Raw genomic sequence first — 17749 nt, forward strand, 5'->3', positions numbered from 1 at the left:
AAGTAAATCTTATCGTAGTAATATCTGCATCTGCCAGCCTGCTACAAATCTTTTCAGGCTCTAGAGAAAAATAGGAGTATTAGGACACGGCTCACAACTTATTATTTTGAAGAAGGCCTGTGATTCAGTTAATGAAGGAATGTATAATTCCAAGTATGATTGATTAAGGTGTTCTGTATTAAAATAAGTAGTAAGATGCGAATGGAAAAAAAAAATATACTTTGGTTTTTGGGAATCCATAATAATGTAAAGCAGGAGGATGCTTTATTCTCGTCACTGTGTAAACTTTACTACAGAGTACGCGACTAGAAAAACTAAACATATCAAAATCATATTGAATAGTCTCTCCTTTCCCTACAAAGCATTCTTCTTGCATAGAAAAAATGATGTAGATAGATTGATTTATATATATAGTCCGTGCAAAAAACCCTAACATCTTTATAACGATGTGAAGGAATCGGTCTGAAAATTAATATAGATAAGAGAAGAGAAATACAAGCTAACGAGTAGAAACCATTTCAAAGAAACAACGGAAAAGTTGTAATCAATAATACGTATGTACATCAAGTGACACATAGTATTCTCTTGGTCAATTGCCGCTAATCAGAAGCTTCCATGTTTTGGTTCTTGCCAATATTTTTGGTTTTACGCAAGAATCATCATCTTTAATATCAATTTCAATCTTGGTTTACTTATTACTATACTTTTTATTACGTCCCTTATTAGACAATTTCTTCTAAGATATAATGTCTTAACCAGTTCCTTTTCCTCATTTCAATTACCTCTTTAACCACTTTCGCATTAATTTCCCATCATCTTGCCTTTGGCGTGGGAGACCCGGGTTCAATTCCCGGCGGGAGCTCATGTGGTTCGGATTCCACGTTAATCAGTAGGTCCACGTCTCATATAGCCTCGCTGCTGAACGGGACGCTAAACTAAAATCACCTCACCTCACATTTCCCATCTACCCAATGTCCTTTATCCATAGCTCATTTAAAATGTTTTCAGTCGTTTATCCTCAGCGTTTCGTAATTTACGTTTTTGTTCTGTTCACCCAGTACTCACCACTAAATATTTAAGTCTTCAGTGACTCACAAAAGCACACTTCCCATATAGGTATTGCACTTATTTTGCTATACCTATTCTTCTACAATTTCCCACTCACAGTTCAAATATTTATTCACATCGAAACCTGTCACGAACCATTCATCGCCAGATTAAAATTTATATTGTTCACATCCTAGACTAAGTTAATAGCTATAATAAGTTGAAATTCACCTACTTACTAATTAGACTAGTAAAATACCACACTATTTGCTACAGGCCACAATTAATCGTGTCAGTTGTTTTACTTGAGTCAGGACTGTTGTATAAAATATGAAAACCTTACGAACTAGTGTATCATTAAGGTACACAAAACGTGTGCAGTATGTATGCTTCTGGTATGTAATGCAGTGAATGTTTAAATGACGTACTATCAACTGTGACGTAATGTTAAAGAAAAGCTTTTGGATTGAGTACGAACCAACAACAATAAATTTCTTCACCTGTGATTACCCTCTCTAAAGGAAGATGGATTATTTACAGCTTTTCCGATTAACTCCTAAATATCATCATTCGTTCCTCTTTCTGTTTACAAGGTAGGTACAGAACTAAAGAGCCAGAATGTGCTCATACACCCGCCTCTTATGGTTCTCAGTGTAAATAGACATACAAGTAGTGAACCGGGGAACAATATTTAATGGTTAATCGTGCAATTAAAAAAAAAAAAAAAAAAAAAAAAGTAAGAGCATCAGATTTTTAAAACGAAAAGAGAACAACATTGTGTGGAATGTATAAAATATAGGAAAGCAATTATCTGAAGTTAGTAGCTCTGCAGCTACTGCCGAAATGATGTTGCGAGTGACTGAACTCTAAGCTTAAGCTTCTCTAACTTTTTTAAGCATCAAACAGTTACAATTTTTGAGTTTTATGAACTCTCTTCTTTACTGTAACATAGTATGTCGTTAAACAAAATATCTGATCAGTGTTAATTAAACAATTAAAACGCGAAGCTTATTGTCAGTAAAGGGTAAATATATTACGGTACAGTATTTAAAAGCAAATAGTGTAATAGCAAAATTTATTAGGAGAATGAACAACAAAATGTATAAATCGATACTAAATGAGTATGCCTTCAGACACATACTGACGTAATTTGACGTAAGACTTCAGACGTAATTTAAGGAAGAAATTACAAATGAACGAAAGAAGAAATATTCAATGCCACAAAGCGGGGGCTCAATGGTAGAGCGTTCACCTCCGGTGCTTGGGGTCCCTGGTTCGATCCCAGCCCGCGCCGGAAACTACAAATATATATATATACACCCTCCATTCCAAAAGAAACCGAACTTTTGAAAACAAATAGTACCACTAGTGCCATCTGTTGTAATATTTTACCGGTAGATGGCGTAGTCCCTCATTGACAACTGGTATAAATGTCATGACATTTGGATGTACGGCAACAAAGTTATTGCGTTTCAACTGTCAGTGTGTTGTGTACATCGGTCGGAAAATGAGTTTCAAACAACGAGCTGCAATTGAGTTTTGTGTTAAACTAGGTAAAACTTTTAGTGAAACGCATCAAATGCTACAAAATTCATGTGGTGATGAGTGTCTATCCCGTACGCAAGTTTACGAGTGGTTCAGGCGATTCAAATCGGGTAGAGAGACACTGGATGATGACGAAAGATCAGGCCGTCCCAGAACCGGATTATCGGAAGAAAACATCGAAAAAGTGCTTGAATTCATCAAACATAACAAAAAATCGTCGGTGAAAGTTATTGAAATGGAATTAGGCATTCCTCAAACAACCGCATACCGCATTTTGACCGAAGTTTTGGGCTTTAAGAAGGTTAATTCGCGGTTTGTACCACACAAACTCACCGAAGACCAAAAAGTTGATCGAATTTCGCATTGCAAAGACATCGTTAAAAGTGCTCGGTAGGATCGAAACTTCTTGAAATCGATTGTAACTGGTGACGAGACGTGGTGTTTTGAATATGAGCCCGAAACAAAGCGGCAAAGTGCTGAATGGAGAGCGCCGGATGAAGGAACACCCAAAAGAAGTCGCTTGGTGAAGTCAAAAGTTAAGGTGATGCTGATTTGTTTTTACGATTCAAAAGGAATTATCCACAAAGAATTTGTTCAGCCCGGCCAGACAGTCACTGGAGAGTTTTACTTGGGCGTCATGAAGCGTTTGCTGGCAAGAATTCGTCGTATTCGGCCCGAATATCGCGAAATCGGCAGTTGGACTCTTTTGGACGATAATGCACCATCCCATCATTCGCGACTTGTAACTGAATTTTTGGTCAAAAATCACATTATTCGGTTGCATCATCCTCCCTATTCACCAGATCTCGCTCCGTGCGATTTCTATCTGTTCCCGAAACTGCATTTGGCGGTGAAAGGAAAGTGGCACGCATCGATTGATGCCATTGAGAAGGCGACGACCGCCGTCCTAAAGACCATTCCAATAAAGGACATGGAGAAGTCGTTTGACAACTTGTTGGAGCGTGCAAATATGTGTATCGATGCAGAAGGGGAATACATTGATTAATAAAAATGATTTGTTCCAAAATGTACATTGCTTTTTTTTTTTTTTAAACGTTCGGTTTCTTTTGGAATGGAGGGTATATATATATATATATATATATATATATATATATATATATATATATATATATATATTAATGGGTTATTCAGGAACTTGTGTCCACACACAGCACCTGCAAATGTAATGTCTCAGTGTGTAAATTTGTGTGGATAAAGAAATACTTGTTTAGTAACAGAGAATTTTAAATACACATCAACAGTATTGCTCACTAGAAGCATAAGTATGTGCATAATACTAACCTAGAGGGCAATCCAAATGAAATCGACCAATGATGGTTTCTGACAAAATTTAGTTTTTTATTATTTTTGTATTTAAGTTTGTACTACGTTCAGGGAGTTGAAAACGGGTATTCATTTATTTTTTAGTCGCGCAGGTTTTGTTGTAGCTGCCATTTCGTATAGGTGCCCGACCGTATTTTGAACTTTTTAGTGCATTCCGTTAAACGCTGTAACTTTTAGGTTTTAAAGTTAATGAGTTCGAAACCAAAACCACATGAAAGATAATAGAATGGACAATAGTCTGTGTTCTGCGCACGTTGAGACGCACTTTAAAACGTCGAAAAAAGAAGCTCTGAACATTGAAGTTTTAAATCTAGAAATGACCGGTTTTGAATGTACATTTTGATACGAAATAAATGAGATTCACTTTTATTTTTTTGTCTACGTAGAGACTCGATAATAAACAACGTCCCAAAGAAGTTTCAGATCTGAATACTGTATACTTGATTTTTTGAAAATTTTTAAACATTGCAAATTTTCGAAAATCGTGTATTTTCACCGTCAAATATTTCAGGAAGGACAAAAGTGAAAAATCTCATATTTGCACAAAATACACGATAGTTATGCAGTAACAAGTAAGTAAAATTGCATCACTGAGACTCGAGTTATTTCTGAGTTGTAAGATTTTTTTTTTTTTTTTTTTTTTCACTGGGACTTAACATATGAAGCGCTATGAAACGTGGGTATAAACTTTGTAGCAAAAGTCAAAATAGCACGACAGTAATGTTAAATGGGTAAAGTGTGCAGAATTTATGAATCATATCTTGTACAAGAAACGAAACGGGTCTGTTATTTCTTTTCTGTCTATAGCGCTGCTGTTAAGACATCGGTGAGGTAAATAGTTGACTAATTTGTGTACAGAATTTGGCACTGATATTGAAATTACGACCTGTAGTTGTGGACTCTGTGGGTGAGAGTTTCCGGCGAACCTTAGTGATTGGTACCCACATTTTGTCATTCGTAGATAGTTTAAAAGAGGTTCTTAGGCCATGGGGATGGAAAAAGTTATCAAAAAGATTGTTATTTTCCTGACTAATGTCTTCAATTCCCCCAATCCACCATTTCTCGTCATAAATACAAGTTACGGTATCATTAGGTGCAAATGATAACATGCTATGTTCTGGAAGTACTGAAGTACTGCAATCAGTAAATTCATCTGATTGTAAATGTTCATAACATCTGATTTCTGTTTGCGTCAGAGGTACAAATCTATGACATGATCTGGTATTGATAATTCTTTTACAAGCAGCAAATCTCGAATCTCTTGCTGTTTGACTGCACTTCTGATGAAACATAGGTAAATTGTATGCCTGAAATACCATATCAACACAAAACCTGTACATCTGTTCAGCTCTTAAAATCGTGAATTTCACATCACTGCAACAACTTATCTCAGAAACTACTCAAGTCGTAGTGATGCAATTTTACTCACTTGTGTCCTTCCTGAGTTATTTGATGGTGAAAATACACGATTTTCGAAAATCCTCAATGTTTAAAAATTTTCAAAAAGTCAAGTATATGGTTCTCAGATCGGAACGTTGTTTACTATGTAGACAAATAATTGAAGGTGAGTCTTATTTATTTCGTTTTAAAATATACATTCCAAAATGACCATTTCTAGGTTTACAACCTTGATGTTCAAAGCTTTTTTTTTTTTTTTTTTTTCGACATTCTCAAGTACGTCTCAATGTGCACAGAGCACAGAATGTTGTTCATTCCATTATCTTTCATATGGTTTTGGTTTGAACTCATTATCTTTAAAACCTAAAACGTTACAGGGTTTAACAGAATCCTTTGAAAAGTGTAAAATACAGAGGTTGTTCAGTCTACATTTGGCCAATTTCGACTTATTTAAAAATTTAGAAGAATCCATGGCGCCAGGTCCGTAAGTGCTCGATGTGTTTCCCTTGGTTCCTAACAATAGCCCGACAGCGTAATTTCCACTGTAATAGGCTTCTCTGAAGAACTGGGAGGGGAATCTTGTCCCATTCCCTTTGCACAGCTTATCAAAGTCCTTCTAGAGTTGTCACACGCCGTTTTCCCAAAGCGCGCTTCAGCAATCCAAATCCACAATAGTCCATAGGACTTGCATCTGGAGATTTAACAGGTACCTCATTGAAAGATATCACCTGTATACCACTTGCCTCCTCCATCTCCCAGTAGAATGCGAGGAACGATCGTGAGGTATGTGATGAGGCCTTGTCCATGTGGATGCGCACCAGATTGGCGTCCTTTCCGTACATTGTTGGAATCTCATGCTCGTAGATCGGCCGCATGATCTGCTCCTGAAAATATTGCGAATTTATTTTGTAGTTCTTCGCCACCCTACGAATCTTCAGTTTACCTCGGTAACAGTAGCCAGTAACGACCATGAACCCTTTTGGGAAGGATTCTTGACAGACACGGACCCACCTTCTGAAGTTCTTGGCGCCTTTCTCTCGGTACATAATGGCTCTCGGTTTGCCGCAGTCGGAAAGGTAAATTCATGCTTCATCGAGCGTTACGACGTACATCCACCTTTGTTTTGCCAGATGCCGTTCCGGACGTTACACTTTCGTTCCTTTTGGTGGGCATTCGTGAGAAGATGGCCGCGAGCTTTCATGACTTTTCCAGCTTGAGTTGATGGTGTAACGTCCGGCTCACTGTCCCCAAAGACACGTCAAGACGATTAGCCATACACCTTTGTGTTGGCGGATTTTCTTGCATTGCCCATTGTACTTTTTAATAACATTTTTTTTTTATTCCACTTAAACTGATGTTGCAACCATTCTTCTTGCTGTTTTCTAATGACAGAAACACTAAAGTGGATGTCCTAAAGAGCCGCAACATAGCCTTCCCAAACCGGCTTAGTTTGAGCGGCATTTTGGTCACAGAGCGGAAACCCACACACTTGGAAACAAATTTAAAACAACACTCGCAATAATGGTCCTGTTTTGTGCGTTATTGTCGTCTACGCGGAAAAACAACTCCGTTCCCAGGAAGCCACTGCACAACACTGCAGGATGCCACGAGCCAGGTCGGGTGAGTCCATTGTGCCCGGAGAGGGAAGGAACGAAACCGGCCAAACGTAGGCTGAACAACCTCTGCACACACGCGCCCATACAAAATGGCCGCTACAAACAAACCTGCGCGGTTGAAAAATAAATGAATACCCGTTTCCAATCCCCTGAATGTGGACCAATCTTTGGTAAAAGATTAAAAAATAAATAAATTTTGTCAGCAACCTTTCACCTGGAAATCGGTCGATTTCATTTGGATTGTCTCCTGGACAAATGAACGTCAACGGTACTGCCGAGGTTTTTAGTGTTTTAATTTTCAATGTGCAATGATTTTTTAAATAAATATATTCATTTCAGAAGTTACGAAAATATTATGAGCATTGATTTTATTATTTGCTGTCTGTATTTCCGTTTTACAATAATACTTTTCCTTGCCTTCGTAGGAAGTTGAAAGAAAAGCGTAAGTCAATTCAAGAAGAGAATAAAAAGAAGAAAGAAGAAGAAAAAGAACGACTGAAACAGAAGTCCCTGGTAGGCATGAAGAAGCAATCGGAGAATCAGCTGATGATGGAAAGGGCTGTCAAGGAAGCCAATGAGGAAACTCTGGATAAGGAGGAGGATGATGATCGCGAGTGGTACAGGAAAGAAGTTGGTCAAGATCCAGATGAAGGTATTATTTTCATGTATAATTTATATGTTGATAATATAATCAGATACTGAGAAAGGAGACCCACTTCAACGGAATTTTGCGTGGTAAAATAGGTTGTATTTGTATTTCTGATTTTTAGTAGGGGTTAAGGGAATACGTTGCAGTTTAAAATCGTAGAAATCTTTGGAGTTAGAAATCAGAACTATGGGACAATTCACAGTCAGCAGCTAAATGTGAGAGTAAATCAATAAGTATCTGCAATAATTTATTATTTATTGCCACAAGAGTACAATGTTTTTATTCATATCATTTTTCAACGTAGTTGCCCTCCTTTCCAATGCATCTGGTCCACCGTTACCAAGCTTTCCGATACCCTATGTAAAGAAAGATTTTCGCTTGCGCAGCAAACCACGAATGCACCATTTTCCTCACCTGTTGATCAAAGCTGAATCGACGACCTCTGAGTGCATCTTTAAGTGAACCAAAGAGATGGTAATCCGACGGGGTGAGGTCGGGATAGTATGCAGGATGCTCAAACACCTCGAAACGCAGCGTCCAAAGATTTTGAGCGGTGTGGGCGGCTGTATGTGGATGCAGATGGTCGTGCAACACGAGAACGTCTTCTGACAATCGACCTCTGCGTTCATTACGAATTGCAGGCTTCAACTTGCTGTAACCATTATCACTGTACCTTTTACTGTTTATTGTTGATCCCTTTTCCAGGTAATATTCCAGAGTTGGCCCTTTTGAGTCTCAAAACACTGTGAGTATGACTTTCCTTGCAGAAGGTTGACTCTTGAATTTCTTCTCGACGGAAGATCCGGGTGCTTCCATTGCTTGGTCTGGCGTTTGCTCTCTGGTTCAAAGTGATAAATCTACTTTTCATCTCCAGTGATGATTCGCCTGAGAAACGCTTCACCTTCGGTAGCATAACGGTCGGGTAGATGCTGACAGATTCTTACACGGTTTCGCATCAAGTTTTTTTTAAACTCATTTCGCACAGACTTTGTGAAAATTGAACCTGTTATGCATGATCTCATATGCAGAACCATAACTAATCTGCATATGGGTTGCCACATCAGGCGAAGCCAATGGCGACACTTAGCGTCTGGTGTGCACATAATGCCGTAGAGCCAGCCTGAAAAGAAATAAAAAGTACTGCAGTTACTTATTGATTTACCTTTCTATATACGAGGCGCATTTCAAAAGAAAGGGACGATATTCAATTGAAAACAGGTAAGTAAGTTTAGCAACTTTGATTTATTGGGTAAAAACAAGTACATATCCACTTTATTTTTCAACGTAGTCACCATTACTTTCCAAGCACTTTCTGTACCGTGGCACAAGTTTTTTTTATACCCTGTGCATAGAAGTTCGCCGCCACTTCAACACTGCCGTTTTCAGTTCATCAAGTTCTTCAAATCGTTGAGATGAAAACCACTTTTTTAGGTGCAGAAACCTCTGGAAATTCGATGTGTAGAGCGGTAATGGTGAAGCGACGATTTTCTTCAACTTTTTCATTCACTCGCTGCACCAAGTCGTCACTCTGAATGCTTGGTCTTCCACTGTTCTCTTGGTCGTGGATATTTGTACGGCCTTCTTTGAACGCACAACACCATTGCCGTACCTTTTTTTCACTCATTACACTGTCGCCGTACACTGCATATAATTCTCTATGAATTTCAGCAGCACTTTGTCCTTTGGCATGAAAAAATCTAATCACAGAGCGGACCTCACACCTGGCGGGATTGTGTATGCGCGCAGCCATTTTAACACGCTCCAGCACACACGAAAACAAACAGATTACTGGCGAAACTATGGTTGTTTGATAGCCAATGGATCAAGTGATGTGACTGCGCAAGCGTGATCCGATCACTAAAATATCGGCCCTTTCTTTTGAAATGCGCCTCGGGTGTATATATATATATATATATATATAAGGTGTGGATCATTTATCTTGATTTCCTTCTTGTAACTTTTAAACTAATAGATAAAAAAAGGCTAAATGCATGATGCAAATATCGATAGAGGAACATTGCTTCACATACCCAGCAATACTACCAAGGTTAACAGTATTGCCAACCTAACATACGAGGTGTGATTAGGAAAAAATGAATTGATTTTGCCATTCGTGAACAACGAGCGCGTGAATGTTAATCGATACATGAGTGTATACCATCATACCCTGCCTATCGAATGGATGGTTGCAAGGTTGGAAGCGGTTCAGTCCCGCTATGGCCATTGGACGAAGTGAAGCATCATTTGTACTCCATCATAAAAATGCTTAGTATTAAAATGGAACAGCATATTAATGTGAGGTTTCTTTTCCGCGACAGAAAATAAATGTACGGACATGACTAACACCCACACAAGTTTTGAGTGGTTCAAACTGTTTAAACAGGAACGAGAAGTGATTACAGACACCTCGCGTCCTGGACTACCTTGCATGTCGAAAACGGAATAAAACTAAGTTAGCGATGTGATTTGAAAAGATCATTGCTTGAGTCTTTGACCTGTTGCTGAAATCAAGACTTAACAGAGAAATTGTTCGTCAAATTTTACATGAACATGAAGAAATAAAACTAAAATCTGACTTAAGCAAACCATTTTTAATAAATAATAGTATTACAGTTTTGGCAATGTATCATTGCCTTCATCGACACATTCATATAAAGGCAGAGAAGTTCCAAAGCTAGAATGAACGGCATTCATATGGAGAAAATGTGTTCAAGATTGGTGTCACGGATCCTGACATTGAAACAAAAGGAAACTCGGATGAACATTTGTGCTGATATTTTGGCAAAATTTGAAATAGACCATACATTCTTAGAGAGGGTGATAACCTGTGATGAATCGTGGTTTTACACGTACAATCCTCTTACAATGATCCTGAAATCAAACAATAATAAATGCATTGGAACAGTCCGAGTTCGTCACGCCACAAGAAACTCGAATGAACAAATCGAAATTCAAAGCAACAATGATTACTTTTTTAACATCCATGGGATTATGTATGTTAATTGGGTACTCGAGGGTGAAATTTTGAACCAACATTATGACCGTAATATTCTGGCAACCGTACTTGACAACCTGATTTGTGGACAAATAAGTCATGGATTCTGCACCAAGACAATGCTCGTGCTCACAAGACACTGTCAGTGAAGATATTTTTGGCCAACCATGGTATCACCGTGTTAGATCATCTGCCATATTCACCAGACCTTGCTCCATGCGTCTTTCTGTTTTCATCATCATCGATATTCTACCATCATTGGCAGGCCACTTGCCGTAACTGAGAAGCTTCCATGCTTCATGGTCTTCAGCTAACCTCTTCATCTTCACGTATGATTTTTCTTTCTTAATACCGTCCATCAACTGCAACCTCTCTTGCCACCTCCCTATCTTTCTTGCCACCATATGCTGTATTATGTCCCTAATTATGTAATTTCTTGTTAGCCAATGTCCCAACCAGTTTCTCTTCCTCCTCACAATTACATCTAAAATTTATTCTTTTCTTCCCACCGTTTCTAACACCCTCTCATTCGTTTTCTTCTCGACCCAGCTGATTCTTCACACACACATATTTCGAAAACTTCCAGTCGTTATTCATCATTTTGGCGTAATGCCCGTTTCTGCTCCATACAGTACAATACTTTACAGGAAGTATTTTTTGAGTATTTTTCTCAGCTTGTTGTTCAAACTCACAAAATTGACTTCTTTCTAAATGCTTCTTTCGCCATTCCTATTCTTGCTTTTGTTTCACTTTCGAACTTCATATCATCACTAATAAATATTATCCAGGTATCGAAAATTAGAAACCTGTTCTATTTTCTTCCCTCGTACTTCTGTGTTTGACACCGACCACTTCGTTCCAATCACCGGCTTTGGTTTTTTAACATTTATTTTCATCCCACATTCTTCACCATCCTCCTTCAAGCTTTTTCTAACACCTTATTGATTTTCTTTACGCACTGCGAAACAAGCACTATCATCTGCAAACCATATACACCTAATCATTCTACCTTCTATCAAAATGCCATCTTCATTATGCAAACTCTTTTTTCACTATTTCTTCTAGATAGATGTTAAATAATGTTGGCGAGAGAGAATATGCTGTCGAATTACCCTCTCAATCGTACTTTTCTGTCATTCCCCCTTTTCCTTTTTGAACACTTACTTGTTAGTTGATATATAAGTTTCTTATGAGTCTGCGATCTTTCCATTCCCATCCGACCTTCTTCAGAACTCCCAGCTGCAATTCCCAGTTCACGTGGTCAAAAGCGTTTTCTAGATCAATAAATATAACACACACCTCATTCTCTTTTTCTAAAAACCTTTCATTGATTACCCATAATAATACAATTGCATCTCCTGTGCCCTTATTTCTCCTAAACCCGAACTCTTCCTTATCAACTTTTTCATTTGTTCTTCCACACAACCTTCTGTTCAATATTCGAGTACAATTTTTGCTGCGCGGTATGAGACTAATACTAGTTTTATAGTCATCACATCTCTCATGGTCTGATTTCTTAACCATCGATATCATGATCGTCTTTAAAAAAAGACGGTATGAGACGGTGATGATGAGAAATGAATGAAGTGCGAGGAAATGTGAGAACCTCGAGAAAACCCATGAGCACGGGTTTGTCCACCGCAAAGTTCACTCGGCGCGAGCTGGTATCGAACCAGGGACCCCAAGCATTGGAGGTGAACGTTCTACCACTGAACCACCGCGCCCCCATGATCGTCTTCGGGAAGTCTTTTGGCCACTCTTCTGTTTCATGTGTTTCATTGACAAGTCGGAACAATTCTTTTTTGCGCTTATCTCCCACATTCGTAATGAATTCGATTGGTGTATTATCTATCCCGGTTGCCTTGCCACTCTTAATCTCTGATATAGTTTTTTTTTTTCAAACTCATCCCGTAGAATACTAAACCCTTTATCATATTCGCCTACTTTATCATCTAGGTCACATAAACTATCCCTACTCTCGCCTCAACATACTCTGTCACCTTCCAAGACATCATTGCTTTCGCTGACTATCTTCCCATTCTTATTTTCTTCTGCCATCTTAGTATCCCTTGTTTCTTCTGCAGTTCCATACATTTCACCTTCTTGTATATTTGCTCATATTTCCTAACTTTTTTCTAATTCTTCTATGACCTCGCATTTTCTTTTGTAAAACTCGTTCCTTGCTCTATTCCCCTTTCAAAGTCGTTGTTGGTAAGCTACTACTTCTTCTACAGCCTACTGTGTGCAAAGTTATTACACTCTCACCGTCTGTTACTACTTGCACCTATCCTTCCTCTTCTGTGTACTTATCTTAGAAATTTTCAATGTAAAGATTTCTTACTTCCTCGTTTTTCAGCCTTTCAGTATTTGATTTCTTGTTTCTACTTTTCTTCTGGCTACATTTTTCACTTAAGTATCCACTTCGGCGAGTACAAGGTTATGATCAAAGAAAATGTCAGCCCTGGGAAGGGCTTCGCATTCTTCAGGCTCCTCTGACACCTATTCTGACTCATAATATAGTATATTTGATATCTTCGTCCGTCTGTCGAGGATTCCATAAGTAACTTCTTCTCTTGTGGTGATTGAACAAGTGTATATGTGATATCTTCGGCCATTTGTCAAGGATTTTCATGTATAATTTCTTCTCTTGTACTGATGAAGCAAGTGTTCTCAATTAATAGTGAATTCTGTCTACAGAAATTGACCAGTCCCTTTCCTCTTTCATTTCTTTCGTCTAAATCATATTTGCCTACGACACTACTCTCTTGTCCTTCTCCCACAACTGTATTAAAATTTTCCATTACAATTACGCATTCACCTCTTTTCTCCCTGTCTAATTTATTCTGTTTTTTTCATAATTTTCCGCTATTTTAGTTATATACGAGGTGGTCGGTGCGTGTATCTGTATCATCATTAGATCATTCTTTTTAGACGTCCAAACTATGCTATTCATAAGTGTCGGAAGTCTTGTAGAACGGCTTTGTCCGTTCGTATGTCGACAGGTTAAAGTGAAAACGATAAAAGATATCGAAAAGCTTTTTCAATTGATTCAGCGTCCCAGGAATTAGTTCCATCCCCTCCGTTAACCCTGCATTCAATTCGGAAGTGGGTCAGATTACCCATTTTCGGTTTCAAATTTTTCACTATAGAACAAAAACGGTAACAATTGCGAAAAGCTCTTTCTTTTTGCGGACGATTCAGTTTCTTAAGACAACATATCATGACTATCCACAACACTCTGCCAAAACCGAAAGTAGTCCAAATTCGGTAGTATTGTCGGAAGGGAGTTTTGATTATGTAAAATAATCAAAAACTACCAATATTAGTTATCATTATATTGCGAGCGGTGATAATGATTAGAAATAATGTAAGTAAAAGTCTAATAGTCACCGCAAGATACAAACCTTACCTTTAGGAAGTACTTTCGAAGAACATCGTCAGGCTATAGGTCAGAATAGGCTGACGATGAAGACGATGTTCTTTGAAAGTACTTCCTAGAGATAAGGTTTGTTTCTTGCGGTGACTATTAGCCTTTTATTTACATTATTACCAATATTAGTGTCCAACCCATAGTTTTCGGAATAAGATAAATAGTAACACTCCTGATAAAGTTTGAATTCATCTCCTACGAGCATGGAGGGTTTGAGGGAGGGGATGGAGAGAAATAATGTTACTAATTTTCATCATTACATTTTCATTGTAATTCGTATCCTAAGTAGGGGAGAGTTCAAATATTTTGCATAAATATGTTCCTGTCGTTCGAAGAAGGAGCATTTCAACTAGTATAAATTAAAATTTCGTAACGAAGGTGATACAAAGAGGGGCGACTCACTAAACGATTATAGTAATGGATATAACCCTTCCAGAAGAGTAAAAAGGAAGGGGGAATTATGTAAGTTGTTAGGTTTTTAAAGACTCGGAAAATTGAGAAAAGTCAGCTAATCCTAGTTTTGTTTGGGAAAATAAGAGAAACGTTTAGAAGTGTAAATATCGGAAAAAATGAAAACGCTCATGAATATCAAGGAATGCCTGAGGAGATAAGTATATACATGTATAGCAAATATAGAAATATATGTTCGAATCACTAACAACATAATGTTGTCTTGATAAGAAATTCAAATTGTTGTTAATCAAAAGGAAGCTACAAGGAGTATGAATACACGTACATGTGGCATCATTTAGCAATAATAATTAAAAAAAACTTCCATTTTGCTGATATTACAGTTAAGAAGCTCAATGGAAAAGACACACATGCTATAAATTACTGACCAATTACAAGCTCTTCTGAAAAGCTTCTTTGATACATCTGCTTGGGAAAGTCTGAATTTTGTGAAAACTTATTTTCCAACACTTGACTCTGTTTTAGTAACACTTCAGTCATTGGTTCCAGTTCATAGATTCAAGAACTATAATTGTGGTGTATTATTTTGCAGAATATAAAATTATATTTCCGAATTACAAATCAATTGGCTGCAGCATCTGAGGCGGAAGTAATTTGTTTTCTGAGGGTCTGTCGAATAAGAATTCAAAAACTAATGGAAAGATACCTTTTGAAATATAAAATTATAAGAGGAATAACTATCGTAAATCTATATATTATAGTACAGAATCTAGAACCTGGAAGATTAGTCATTTGCTTTCTTGAAATTGTGTATGATGCAAATAAAATTAAATAAAGTGTTGCAGTAGTATCAAACACCTGTCCTCAAAACATATGAAGGCAGGTAACGCTCGTTAATTGTGTATCCTGATGAATGTTTTTTTGCACATTGTTAACATTTTATTTTTGTATTTCCACGATAAACGCTGTGTTTATGCTTTTTTTTTAACTCTTCAGCTAATAAATTGTATTTTTTTTTTTTTTTTTTTTTTTTTTTTAGATTTGTTCGTTACTTCTTCTGGAAACTCGAAAGGACTAAAGAGAAGTAAATCAGGTAATTTTCGAAAGAAAAAGAAACAGCGAGTTAGATGAGAAGATTCTGTAATAACTAATGAAAATGGACAGATTGAAGTGCGTTTCAACATTCGGATGCATTAAGTCTTATTATGAAAAGGCCAGAGGAGGAAATGGAAACAGGTGTTAAAGTGTCCATGCAGATTTATTGTGAATAAAAGTTAATAAATTTGATTTAATATGTAATTTTCTCTTTTATAAGCTAACGATCAGTTTAGAATTTTGATTTTCAAATTGAGAAAATCACGCTCTGACTATAGTAAATTATTTCCGTCTGTATTGTTCAACTTTTACTGTTAGACGAAACAGTTATTAAAGCATGATCCAAAGGAGATTCAGTTTGTGTCAATTCTTCAAAATGTGGATTGGTATGTTGTTTTAATAGACATTTTTGTTAGCAAGTAGGATGACCAGATTTATAACGAAATTGTCCCTTTCTTCAGAAAATCGTTCAGTGTTCCGAGAAAATCGCAAACGGGACTTAAAATGTCCTGTTCCTTAAAATATCGTTTTGTTTCTGATTCGAACTAATACTAGTATATTAGTAACTTTTGTGACTTAGTGTCTGAAAGAAAGGACCAATCCTTTTACAAGAAAAATCGTCAAAAAAATATGAATTCAAGAGAAGTCGTTTCTGGTTCCTGTTAAATACAAAAATTAAACTCGGAATAAGTTTAAATAAATACAAACTGGTTACTTTGAAAAGCAAGAGACATCTTCCTCACTGGCATGAATAACGGCATAGCAATGACTATACAGGGGCGGCAAAGAAATCTTTACATTGTGTGGTTTAAAGAAAAAAAAAAAAAAAAAAACTACATGCAAAATCCATGTAACGGGGTCAAGCGCCGTTCCCACCATAAAAATGTGAGAAGCCTGATGATGACGTCAGTCATTAGCGCGCCACTTGCAATTTTCCCTTCCCCAGCAGAAGCTCAGTGTGTCTCGTGGCGTTGTACGGCGAGATAGTTCTTTTTTGCTCTGTGCAGCGAGATTTTTGTTAAAGTTCTTAATAGTTAGTGGTTTTATTGTTTGTTCTTATTACACACTGGGTCGTAAAAAACTGAATATGGCAGAGAAATCCCGGGGCTTAACTCTTCTGGAGAAAGTGTACAGTATTTTACGTTTCCGTTCGCAAATAAACTTGCGGTTATTTCCTTTCGTTTTCAACATCTTTTCTTATAGTCCAGTATACCATTTATAAAAATCATTAAGATTTCCTATCACTTCGATATAAATCAAGAGAAATACTCACGTAGACTGAGCTCGAAGACTTATATAAACTACAGAAAATATAGGTTATAAAATTATTTACTCACAACCTATCTACTAGTGGAAAAAATAGTTCCGGTATTTTTCACATTCTACGATAAATAAGAAATATAATAAGTAATTTTACAGCGTTGCAATATGTATTTTAATTTCCGTATAATATTTAATGTCGTGTGAAAAGGCAACGAAATCAGATACTAAATTGAGAATCTGTTTTTCCCACTAGGCCCATTGACCAACGTCAATGGTGTCATGAAAATGCACTCATTCTTTTTTGTAGAAATATCTACCTTGATGAAGATCAAAACAGAGGAAGGAAGGAGAAGAAGGGGTAAATTTACCTACACCTCAGGGCACGTACCAGACATAGCTTTCTTGTTCTTTGCGGGTCAGCAAGATACCAGCTCATAAGAAATAAAACGTAAAATCATTCTATGAAAGACAGTTTCGCAGATTAGTGAAATACATGTTTCTCCTGTTCATCAACACTTTTTAGAGTTTTAAACTATGCCGTTCTTATAGAACAGCTATGTCCGTGTGTCTATCTGTCAACGAACATCAGAGTAGAAACGGTACGAAATATCCAGAAACCACTTTTTGGAATTGATTCGGCGTCTCAAGACGCTCGTGTCTCTACTAAAACCGAAGTGGTAAAAATTTACGACTGCTTTTGCTTTCAGTATTGAACTCCATAGGTAAGAGACATCTTAAAGTGGTTTCTTGGATCCGATTCAGCGTCCTAACAATAGATTCCATCTATTCTGTTAACCCTGTGGTCAAAACGGAAGTGGTTAGAAATTTAAAATTTCCAGTTTCAACGTTGACCACCCTAGAGCAAAACTGATAATATGTAGTGATAAGCGGTTGTTTGGAATCGCTGAAGATAGCATCTGAAGATAGTACATAATTACCCGCACCTCTCTACCAAA

The 17749-nt window shown here is 37.3% G+C and overlaps 1 protein-coding gene and 1 long non-coding RNA gene across 4 annotated transcripts in view; one reads left to right on the forward strand and one right to left on the reverse strand.

Annotated features, from left to right (window-relative positions):
- ppan (Brix domain-containing protein peter pan) overlaps positions 1-15878 on the forward strand; it is a 74883-nt gene extending 59005 nt beyond the window's left edge. For all 3 annotated transcript variants that reach the window (XM_081759632.1, XM_081759631.1, XM_081759630.1), the window contains exons 8-9: positions 7376-7602; positions 15475-15878. In XM_081759632.1, the coding sequence (XP_081615758.1) occupies positions 7376-7602; positions 15475-15566 (319 nt within the window). In that variant the 3' untranslated portion in view covers positions 15567-15878. The remainder of the gene's footprint in view (positions 1-7375; positions 7603-15474) is intronic.
- Positions 1-17749, reverse strand: part of LOC145686369 (uncharacterized) — a 686556-nt gene that overhangs the window by 109939 nt on the left and 558868 nt on the right. The window lies entirely within an intron of this gene.

Source organism: Thermobia domestica, chromosome 5, assembly GCF_964235325.1.
Source record: "Thermobia domestica chromosome 5, izTheDome1.hap1.1, whole genome shotgun sequence".
Taxonomy (NCBI): Eukaryota; Metazoa; Arthropoda; class Insecta; order Zygentoma; family Lepismatidae; genus Thermobia; species Thermobia domestica.